This window comes from Podarcis liolepis, assembly GCF_965112155.1.
Source record: "Podarcis liolepis genome assembly, chromosome: 15".
In the NCBI taxonomy this organism is placed as follows: domain Eukaryota; kingdom Metazoa; phylum Chordata; class Lepidosauria; order Squamata; family Lacertidae; genus Podarcis; species Podarcis liolepis.
Window position 1 is genome coordinate 27,847,716 of NC_139566.1, and position 11,943 is coordinate 27,859,658.

An 11,943-nucleotide genomic window follows, 5' to 3' on the forward strand; every position below is an offset into this window, starting at 1 on the left:
CACTTATACAAGGAACCTGGTCTGAGGCAAACTGAAATGTCTTTTCATTTGCCCAAGTGTTGTAGATCTTTTGATTTTACCCATCATTATACGTGGCTGCTAAGGTTATCCCACTGCTGTTTTGTGCTGCTTTTATATGAATTTGTTGCTAACATTTCTAGTGTTTTTTTATTGTTGTTGTTTAGTCGTTTAGTCGTGTCCGACTCTTCTTGACCCCATGGACCAGAGCACGCCAGGCACTCCTGTCTTCCACTGCCTCCTGCAGTTTGGTTTTTATTGTTAGCCACTAAATCAGTGAGATATACAATGGTACCTTGGTTTACTAACTTAATCCGTTCCGGAAGTCTGTTCTTAAACCAAAGCGCTCCTAAACCAAGGCGTGCTTTCCCATAGCAGCGGGGGACTCAATTTACAAATGGAACACTCTCAACAGGAAGCGGAACATGTTCTGCTTCCAAGGCAAAGTTAACAAACCAAAACACCTACTTCCAGATTTGCAGCGTTCTTAATCCAAGTTGTTCATAAACTAACCTGTTCTTAAACCAAGGTACCACTGTAAATTCTCTTCATTAACTGAATAGTAAAAGAAGTTGCTTTTGCTGTTGTTGCTCAATTTGCATTCTACCTTTCCAACAAATGGTACTCAAGGCAGCTAACAAACAACTGGAAGGGGTAGAAAAATATTTTATGCAGAATCCCCAGGTCTGTGCCATACAGAAACAGCCATCCTGAAATGCAAAGACACAAAGCAGCCCACTAGAATGGCTAAGAGTCTCTTCATTAACAAAAAAGCAGGGAGCTTTTTCACACACCAAAGGAAAATATAAAATGAATAAGCTGCAGCTCAAGGCGAAAAGCTGCTCTCATCCGGCCAAGTGTACACAAGCACATTCTTTGGTCAAGGCTTCCTTGTGTAAATCGATGTGGCAAGAATGCCGAGCTCTTTGGAGGAAAGGCTTCTTCTCCCTAAAGACCTCTAACCCCTTTGGACACAGCGCGTGAACACATTCAGGAAATGCTTTTTGGATTCTCGGCCTCCTGGCTGCATGATAACATGTCTACCCAATGCAACCCGAGCCATCTTCATTCATCTAATTAAATGGAAGTAAATCCCCCTCTCATTTTCACAGTGCGATCCAACTTTGGAAAAGCTGGAAGCAGAGCTCTATGTCAAAGCAAAAACGGGGAACTAGTGGCCCTTCTCCAGGCGTTGCTGGACTCTGCAACTCCCAGTAGCCCCAGCAGCAACATTTGGAAGGGCATAGGCTGTACTCCATCCCTGCCTTTAAAGCAGGCTTCCTCAAACTCGGCCCTCCCGATGTTTTGAGACCACAATTCCCACCATCCCTGACCACTGGTCCTGCTAGCTAGGGATCATGGGAGTTGTAGGCCAAAAACATCTGGAGGGCTGAGTTTGAGGAAGCCTGCTTTAAAGCAAGGTTGGTGCTTAACAACTTAATGCTGACACCTGCTGGGAATCAAATGGCCATCTGTCAGGGAATCTTAATTGTGTTTTCTGCATTGCAGAGGTTTGGACTCGATGACCCTTGGAATCCCTTCCAACTTCACAAATTCTATGATTCTATGACATACTTTCCATAAATTTATGTTGATCTCACAAAGCAGTTTTGATCCAGACCAGCAATGGAGGCTCCAACAACTGGATGAGCTGACAGAACACAACTAATTTTTATTTGATGAAATTTTTGATGAAATTAGTGCCATGGCAGTCCTTGATTTCTTCCTGCTAGGACCGATACTGCTTCTCTGTGAAATTTGCCTCTTTTATACACTCTCACTCTGTGCACCCTTGCCACTTTGCAGCAAGCTCAAGTGCAATTTAAAATGTAACACCTTCCTACAGGCTAGGCCTGTGTATTGGAGACTGAATCAAGGGGCGAGCCCCTCTCTCTTTCCCAGCAATCCATTCCTGTCCTGGTGATGGGCAGCTACACAACTCATTACCCATACAGAAGTGGGAAAAGCTCAGTCATTTGTGACCAAGGATACAAAAAAACATGCAATGGGGGGGGGGGGAGTGTCAGCAAAAATAGACTCCACTTTGAACAATCAAGCTTTTATCTTTTTTGAGCCTCCCATTGTTGTAACAAACCGTTTGCAGCAAGAAGCAAGGCAGCCCCCCCGCCCCGTTCTACTATTAATTTGGCAAACCATTCAATTCAGGGGTGCAATTAGGGGCCAGCCAAGCCACAAGACTTGTCAGTAAACACTGCATTCCAAAATCTTAGCACTTGATTTGAGGCTCTGAGGTGGGACACTTGATTTACAGGGTAGGAGGAAGCTATACAGAAATGTTAACATCAACAAAAGGAGCATTAACTATTACCTGTGTTCATCCCCCCCACCCCCACCCCACAAGAGCGAGATAATGGGCAGATGCAAAAGTGTAAAGGTTGGGTGCCAGCAGTTTTTAAAGCAAAAGGGGCATACCACATTTACACACCGTGGGGAGCACTTGCAGAAACACAGAGAGAAATAGAAAACAGTCCCAGAAACATTCCTCAGCACCAACAGAACAAGCTGTTCTGCTCAAGGAGTCAACTACAGGACACAGAAGTCAGACCAGCAGGAACAAGAGGGTTGGCACAGCTCAGACTTTGTATTCACTGGATGAATACACACAGACACACAGGAGCATCAGAACTACAGTCTATGCTGTTGCACTTCTTCGTATCTAGTCCCTAATGGAATCAAGCCATCCAAAGTTCACTCATTTAATTGGCCACCCTAGAGCCCTGGTGAAGGAAAGCTCCATGTTGCAGGTACTACAACCACCGGTGACTGCATTAGCACTCATCCAAGTAAGAGACCCACACATAGAACCCCTTTGCACTCATCACCCAAACGCTTTAAAGACCCCTCTCCTTTTGCGGTCCAGAAAAGGCCCTGACTATAAGTGGCTCTCCAGGGTTTCAGACTGCTGTCTTTCTCAGCCCTACTTGGAGAAGCAGGGAACAGAACATGGGACCTTCTGCATTCAGAGCTGGTGCTCTACCATGGAGCAATATGGCCCTCCCTCCTTATTACTATCACACAGGGCTTTTTTAAAAAAAGCCAGAACTCGCCAGCACTCATTTCCAGCACCTCTCAACTGGGCACCACTGCCATTTTAAGAGAACAAGGGAGGTGTTCATGGTGAATTCCAGCACCTCTTTTTCTAGAAAATATTCATTGCTATCATCACTATTACAACAGGCAACTAAACCAAAATGCCACTAGTCATGACACCCCCAGGGAGCAAGATAAAAGGTGATAGGTGGGTCCAAAAAGAAAAAGAAGAGGAAAAAAGGCTGAATACTTATGAATGCATACTGGTGTTCTGCCCTTCCTCAAAGAAACTCAGAATGATGGTTACACCTCATAGCAGCCCTGGACTGGCACTCTGTGACTTGCTCAAAGCCACTTAGCAAGCTGCAGAGCTCAGCAGGGAATTCAACTTGGGTTTCTCACACCCAAGACACAAAACTTTAGAGCCACTGCACCACACCATTCATTTCATTTTACATTCGGCAAGTTCATGTTGTTTTTAGCAAGGGATGGTGAGACGTTTAAGAACATGGCATAAAAACTTCCACAACTTACCTCCCAATCACTTGCGATTCTAGGGGGTGGCTCTAAACCCGACTTTCTGAGCTGATTCTCCTTATAATTCTCATATTGCTTGTACCCCGCATAACCTCCGCCTGTAGCCACCAAAAGGTGCAGTGGGCGTAACCGCAGTACACTCCTCAGCGGTGCAGTGTAGAGTTTCCGCTGACCTGTAACAAAAGGAGATGGTACTTTAGGAAATCAGGCAGGCAGCCATTGACACTGCGGTGTAACGGAGGCAGAGGTTGTACAGTGAACCTGGCATCTCCAAGCCAGGCCAGAGAGAAACGTCACCATTCTTACAAAGATTGGCTGGGGGTTCTTTCATACCATCAATGGTCACTTCCTAGACAAATCAATTCCCAACTCACAGCTTCAGTTCTCAAACAAAGAGCACTATGGAACAGAGCCCACATTCAAGTAAAACAATTATTTTACTTTGACTATATACTCATTCACTACATCAACTCTAAGCAGTGAAAATAAAATTCCATACAATGAAAATAAAAATCAGTAAAATTATAAAATCAGAATTCAGTTAAAAAGCCTACTGGAATAAAAAAAAAATTCAGTAGGTACTGGAAGTTCAACAGGGAGGGGACATGTCTGACCTCAACTGGAAGGTAGTTTCATAAAATCGGGCCCACAATATTGAAGGCACTGAAACTCCTCCAAAGAACTCAGTGATTGGGCAGAGATATAAGGCACCAAGTGATCCCTGGGGCATCTTGGACCTGAACTGTTAACTTAAGAATGATAAAATGAGAAACTGACAGAAACCAAAATGGGCATTCATTCATCCCTTCTGGCAATGTTGCATTGCCTGTGAAAACCACCTTGGAAGCTGGAGATTTTCAATGGAGGGCTACTGCCACATTCATATTTTTGCTTAATAACAGCTGGCAAAATATGATGGGGAGATGACTACCAAATGTGCTTCTGACCTTTGTACCTCTTACATTCTGGCATCAAAATATTTCAAATGTTTTTTTCCTTTGTTACCATTTCTGAAATGTTATTAAAGTACAACATTGTGTTTCTTTGGCATTTGGCACAGTGGGAAATGGCTGTTTTCCAACATTCCAGCAGTCTGGAAGCTGCATAATCAAAGAGACAGCAAACAGCTACAAACATAAAGAAGCCATGGGCTAACAACAACCCAAATCACCAGAGAGCTGTGAAAGGCAGAATACATATAAAGCCAGGGCTCTGCTGCACACAACAGGCACTTCTTGCACTCTATGGTCCTGCATAGAGACACATGGTGCTTCCACTCAGTTAACAGTGCAAATTGGAAAGCCAAAAGATAAAAGAAAACAAGGAAGTGGGAGTGGGGGAAGAAACCTCATATCATTCTAATCCTTTTCCATCTCTATGCAAGCATGGATCTTATTAATTTGTGTTTCTTATCATAGCACAAGAAGCATCTTGCACTTCCCTACTGCCACCTGCTGGACAGGAGCATGTACTAGAATGAAGTCTTCTGGGAATCATTTGTGGGAGCAAAAGAACCTCAGCTAGGATGCAAACTGGCATACATTTGCATACAGGCAGATGCTTTTTACTGATGAGGTTTCTTCACCATAAGGTCCTATGGCTGGTTAAAACAATGTAAAAATAGTTTCAGCAGTGAGCCTGCCGTGAAAGCACTCTCACTGCATTTTAGACACATGGACCAGATTCAGTGGAAAGGAAACATGTTTTTCCAACTTGCAGTAACAATTGCATTTGCACAAAACTGATTGGCTAGCCCTTATGTAAATCAGCAAGCCACCAACCTTCCCTTCTTGCCACTGAGAACAAGATAACCATGACTATGTTATTCTGAGCTTTCTTCCTTCTTTTGGCTCCAGAGACTGAAACAACTAGAGAGAATATGCCACATTAGCTGCATCGGTTTTTCTTCTGGATTAGAATGTATTAATTAAAGGCTTTGGGGGTCAAAACTTTTATATTTGTCTGTGGGTGGGGGATTATTGGTTTTTGCTATTGTAATTAAATTATGTACTTTGTGTTTTCATTTTGTATTTTAATGCTGTAAACCAGCCTGTGATCTTTGGATGAAGAGCCACATATAAAATTAATTAGTTAATAAATTAATTACAGTAGTCAATTAAATTTCTGGAAATCGTTTCAAGTGTTCAGGAAGCCAAGGCTTTTGCACTTCTTCCAGCTATATTACTTTGTTTACACACCTTCTATATAAATCTGTATGGACATTATTCAGATCTTCTTTAGTGGCCTGGCTCTGGGTGTCCCCACTAGGAAACAGGGCCTCTCTGTGGTGGTTCATGGTCTGTGCAACTCCCTTCTCAAATCCATTTGATTAAAACTGGCAAATCTGCCCATCTTGTTTGGGACAGGACACCTCTGTGCTCAAGGCAGAACAAAACCACCCTATTCTGGATGGTCTCCCAACTCTATAGAGCAGATTTTCAGGGGTCACTGGAGTCTGCAGGCCAGGGGCAGGGGGAGAAAGTAAAAGGTTGCCTCCGTTAACAGACACTTTCACTAGATTAAAAGTCATTGTGCTTGCAAATAAGGCACCAATTGGCCACAACCAAACAAAATTAATTTCAAAGATTAAAACATAATTAACAGTTCTGGCCTACATCACCACCAGAATACTCATGCTGCATATACGTGACGAATACCTTCACATGATTGATTCAGCAAGAACTACAAGACCAACAGGTTTAATTTTCATCTAATAGTCAGAGACCTTACAAGACCTTAACATCAAAGAGCAGTTGCTGTACATGACATGTCACAATCATCATTACATACAGATTACAGATTCTTTATTATGTTGTGTCACAGACTCAAACAAAACAAAATTGCATAAGTATAAAATATCACAAAACAGGATCATGTCCTGTTCCGTGTATTGAAACCAGCCTTTCATACCCTCCCTAACCCTCTCTTGCAAAAAACTTCTCTCTTCCACCTCCTGAACAAACCAACTACCTTTATTACTGTGCTTCCAAATCATAATTTGTAATCATAGTTTGAAGTGGTAAGATAAACAATAAGATGAAAACATATGACGGTTCTTACCAGTAAGGAGGAATGGGGAAAGTGGTTGCTTCCAAAGTACCAACATCTTCTTCATAGACTGATTATCATGTCTTACAATGCTGCTGTGGAAAAGGGTACTGGTGGTGAGGGGTATAAAAACAGGAAAATACAAATAATTATGGATGCATATCTATATAAAAAATCTACATTAACTACACATATTCATAAACCAAGCTACAAATCATTATCTTCCTCTGGATTACTGTGTAATAGTTACCTACTCCTGCTTTACCTTACCTTCTCCAGATGATGGGCAAGTTATAAATCTTTTTAGAATTAAAATAAATAAATCATGCAATGTGTATTTTAGAGAGCTCATTTCATCTTTCTTGACTGGCAGGTTCAGGGCTGCACTTCATTATTTTTAGCCCACTTTTTCCTGTTTCTGCAGGCTTTCCAAAATCTGCTTTTACTGAGGACAAATTTAGCAGTAAAGAAATACAGGAAGCTGCACCTGAAGCCCTGACCTTTGCAACCTCTTCTATCTTGAGGTCGGCAGCAGAGTTGATGGGCATTTTAAACCCATCAACCTTGATGTGTATGGAAAATCTAGAGTTGTGAGGAGGAAAGTACATTACTGTGGCCAAGAGAACACCGTCTTGTTAAACCTGAGAGGTTCTGCAGTGTAATCACATCAGAGAACATGAGACCTTACAAGCTGGAAAATATCACACTAAAGCAAATTCAAGCCAATGGCCTAAGCCTACTCCTAATTAAAGTATTTGAATTAAGATTTGCTCCCTATGGAATTTATTTTCAAGTTTTCTATGTCACACAACACTGTATGGGAGTCGCTGAGAATCAAGCCTTGTCATTACAGATTTGCTCCAGGTACAGTTCCTTGGTTGTGACAGGTAGGTGAAACTCAGGAACTGTTTTGTGTTTTTTTAAATGAATAGCAAAATGCTTCTCATCATACCAGGTGAGGGAATGCATGGGGGAGAGGAGAATAGGTACCCTATTGAAATCCTCCACTACCACATTGGTATGGATGAGAAGGAACACTGGAGGAGCACTGTTGGATCAGACGAAAAGCCCCTCTAGTAGTCCAGCATCCTGTTTTCACAATGATCAACCAGATGCACCCATAAAAACCCCACAAGCAGAACTCAAGGGCTAAACCACTCTTCCCACTTGGAATTCCCAGCAACTGGCATACAGAGACGTACTGCTTCTGACACTGGGTATAGTATATAACCATCGATAGACAAATGTGTAAAAAATAAGGCTAACTTCCACCGAAAGCCATCCAATGTGGTGGCCATCTTGTGGCAGCAAATTCCAGTTAATTATGCACTGTGTGAAGAAATGCATCTCTGCAGAGACATGTGGTAATCTGCAAATGTACACAAATGTGTGCAGTGATTTACTATTCACTATATGAGTGATTAGGGTGGGGAAGATGCCCTTGGGGACCCATTAAGATAGGGTTAAACCAAACCCTTGCTATTTGTGACACACACACACCCTGCCAGAGTTTGAGGCATATCCCAGACTGCTTACTTTGACTCACAAAATTTAATGGGGGTCACTGGGTACAACGTCATTGGTTCTATTTTATGGTCACATTTCAGAATCCTGACATTTGTTCACCTGCACTGAAAACTATGCCACTAATACAATTACAAATTGTGAATGGAATTAGGCAGAGTCACTTGCCCAAGACCACTCAGTAAAGTCCAAAGCTGAACCTCGATATGAGTCCAGATCTCTTAGCACCAAGCACAGCTCTCTACACTGACTGATTAAAACTGTTTCTCATCTTGTTGTTGCTGGCATCCATCTGTCTCAGGAGACAATGGAGTGTGCCTTTTGGGGGTGAAGTCAAACTGCTGGAAGTCAACATACACAAGGTGAAAGCTTCCATCATGAGTTCAATGGATTTCAACAGCTGCATATATTTCAGCTGTTAATAAGAGGTGTCTCTGAGGCACTACTGAAAAGCTTTGAATAGGAGCTCTTCCTCTTCCCAATAGCTAGTTGGGCCTGCAGATAAAGCCTCCACAGAGGAAGATCAGAATGTTCCAGACTTACTGGAGTTGGCTGCCTTAACCTGCCAGGGAGCCAGTTCATATTACAGTCCTTAGGACCAAATGAAGTGCGATGACAGAACTGTGCATTTAGTTATAATTTATATCTCACCTTTCTACTGACGCTGTACTCAAGACAGCCCACATTTTAAAGAATAAACTGGTGACAAGGGCCAGGGTCCCTTGGGCAGCTAACACCTTCCTCCTCACCCTCGCCTGCACCTGTGGTGCTCTGCCTAGAGAGGCTTGCCTGGTGCGCCACATTACTCTTTTGGCACCAGGCAAAGACTGTCTTGTTCTCCCAGACCCTTTAATGTATTTTATCTTTTAAGCTCTTTGAGGGTTTTCAGTATATTTCCCCCCTTTTCCTTTTTCCTTTTCTTTGTCCTAAAAGGTAGTGCAATAAGTAATGTGCATTGAATTTTTTGTCATATGGGCTTTATTGTATTTTTAATATTTTGTTGGAAGCTGCCCAGAGTGGCTGGGGAAACCCAGCCAGATGGGCGGGGTATAAATAACAAAGTTATTATTATTCTGAAAAATATAATAATGATGATGATGATATATCATCATTGATATTATTTTAATATTTAATATCGTTTAGTTTTTATAATAGAGTAAATTGGTCATTCTTAACTTTTGTATGCAAGTTGAATTAAGTTGATATGCAAATAGGACAGTCATTTGATTTAGGCTGAAATGGATTTTATGACTGGAATTATTAATACACTAATGCTCCCCCCAACCCTGCACTTTCTGAAACCATGGTTTGAACATGGCTTGTTTTAAACTAACCATAGCTTATGTTAATCAGTTTGCCTGTTCTGACAAAATTACAAACTGTGGTGAACCAAAAGCAAAAGCTTCCAAACTCCTCCTTCCAGCTGCGCAGAAAGAGAGGAGCAGGCTCATCAATGCAGGGCTAAACCATGTTTTAGCATTGTGTTAATCCTGCTTTAGGTACAAGCATAGCACAGTTGTCTTTCTCTCATCTGCACATATTGCTCAAGAGCCTCTTTCTTGTAAGTTCTACCTGAAGGTTGAAATGAAGAGGGAGTAACTAATTCAGTATCCTGAGGAAGTTCATGGAGGTTGATGAGGGGACAGAGAACCCAGTCACCTCTTCTCCCAGTCTCCTGAGATTTTATGGAGATGGAAAGATGAGCAAAGAATGTCTAGCCCCTGTGTGTTCCCAGTGACCTACAGCTAGGGTGGCAGGGAAACATTCAAGAGCCCAAACTTATATATTCCCTGGGACTTGATTGTGTGTATATATGGTAGCAATGGTGAGGTTATTTAGAGTCCAATCTCCACACTATAATTGGAGAGTAATTCAGATCAGAGTTCCACACAGTTCTCTTCTGTCCTCTGTGACTCGAGTGGGAAAGCACATGCAAGGCACTGAGAACCACAACTCTGTTCGGCAGCTTAAAGGAGTTTGCGAACAACACTAGAAAGGCCCTCCTCTCCCTTTTTGTTCATATTTTACAACATACTGTCGCTGAACACAGGCATTATGGCTAGCAACTGTTGACAGACTCATCTCCTGTGAAATTAAACTACCCATGAAAGAAACTACTTCTAAGAGATGATCATATATGCACAGAGTATATTCCAAAAGTAATTTCCTTTGCATATATTAACTATTTGCCATCACAAATACACTGTGAAATTATATGAAGCCCACTGAGTTGAACATGGCTTACTCTCAAGAATAGGTGCCTAGGATTGCCACCAAAATTTCAATATTACAGTGCAATTCTAACCATGTTATTTCCAATATCCCCATTTAATTTAGTGGGACTTACTTCTGAGTTAACACTCTTATGAACACACCTGGAGGCTGAAGTCCTACACCCACTTACTTGAGAATAAGTCCCAATCAACTCAGTGGAGCTGCCCTCAAAGTGAAATATACATAGGGATGGGATCAGCATGTTAAGGACTGCAGTGGTAACTTACAGACTTTAAGGGCTTTTAAAAATCAGTTTGCACTGGCATAACATGCAAAGCCCAGAGCTAAAACTGGATGGGTAAAAATTCTTGATGCCAGTCAAACAGGTACAGTTGGTTAGGAATGCAAAACAAGTCTAATATGCTTACAAAGGCCCCTCAAGAGCATCTATTTCTCCTGATGCAACACTTTGTAATGTTTTCCCAATGCAAATTCAGTGCCAGGTGATTTTGATACGGAGAGTTACTGAGTTCTAGTTTTATTTAATGCTAGAAGGAAAGTTTTGTGTTGCATTACTTTATCATATCTGTCATTGTTTTTTAATTCCCAAATTTTGTTTTTAACACTATTTTATTTTTCGCTTCTCTGAGCCACCCAGAGAGACCGTTTGGGTGGGTGGCTTAATAAAATCAATAATGATAATAATGTGGATAGGCCATTTCCCCCAAATCCTCCAAGTTGAGCTAGGGCCCAACAGGCACACACTGCAAGGGGGGCAGTGAACTGACCACTTGGCTAGGGCTTCCTTTGCACCAGAAGGGGAACGCAAGGTCTCTTGAATATCTGTAAGTAGAGCAGCCCTCCCCTGCCTCCATTTTCCTCCATTCCCTGCTTCCCACATCCCTCTTATTTTCTACTACATTGTAAGCACCTCAGGGCAGAGACCCTTTCTCTCACATTTTGGGAAAGCACCATGGATGACACTAGAGAGAAACAAGAGAAGACAAGGAGTCCAGCAGCAATACAGGCAGTTAAGAGCAGGCTTAAGTGCCCCTGAGCACAGGCAGAGTGCATTTCCCTCACCACACAAGAAAGCAAATGCCAAACTTTAAACTTCAGGCAGTTTCTAACTCTTTGCTGCTGCTCTTCGCGACCCTTGTCCCGAAGTGTGATCTCCCACCTTCACACCGTAGGGTACCACAGATCAACTTAGAATTAAAACTTCATAGGGAGGCTGTGTACACACTATACATTTATAAGCACCTTTTAAGCTCATCTCAGGCCCTCGCACCACACAGGAAACCTGGGACCCTGTCGTTTACCCATCAAAGAACTCCAATTCCCAGCACCCTTATCAAACTACAATTCCCAGGATTTGGGGAGTATATACATGTATTGGGGGGTTGTGGTTTTTCTTTTTTACCAGCCAGCCGTATATAAATTAACTAATAAAAATAAGCAAGTGGTGTGTACTGGGCCTGAGGAGTATTATCCAGCCTTTAATCATACTCAAAAGTTCATGCCTATGAATTTCAGCGGCCCTACTACTCC

The 11,943-nt window shown here is 42.2% G+C and overlaps 1 protein-coding gene across 1 annotated transcript in view; it reads right to left on the reverse strand.

Moving 5' to 3' along the window:
- Nucleotides 1-11,943, reverse strand: part of PISD (phosphatidylserine decarboxylase) — a 39,964-nt gene that overhangs the window by 27,231 nt on the left and 790 nt on the right. Inside the window, exons 2-3 of the mRNA XM_083478763.1 lie at nt 6,667-6,764; nt 3,604-3,779 (exon numbers count right to left, since the gene is read on the reverse strand). Coding sequence (XP_083334889.1) covers nt 3,604-3,779; nt 6,667-6,764 — 274 coding nt within the window. The remainder of the gene's footprint in view (nt 1-3,603; nt 3,780-6,666; nt 6,765-11,943) is intronic.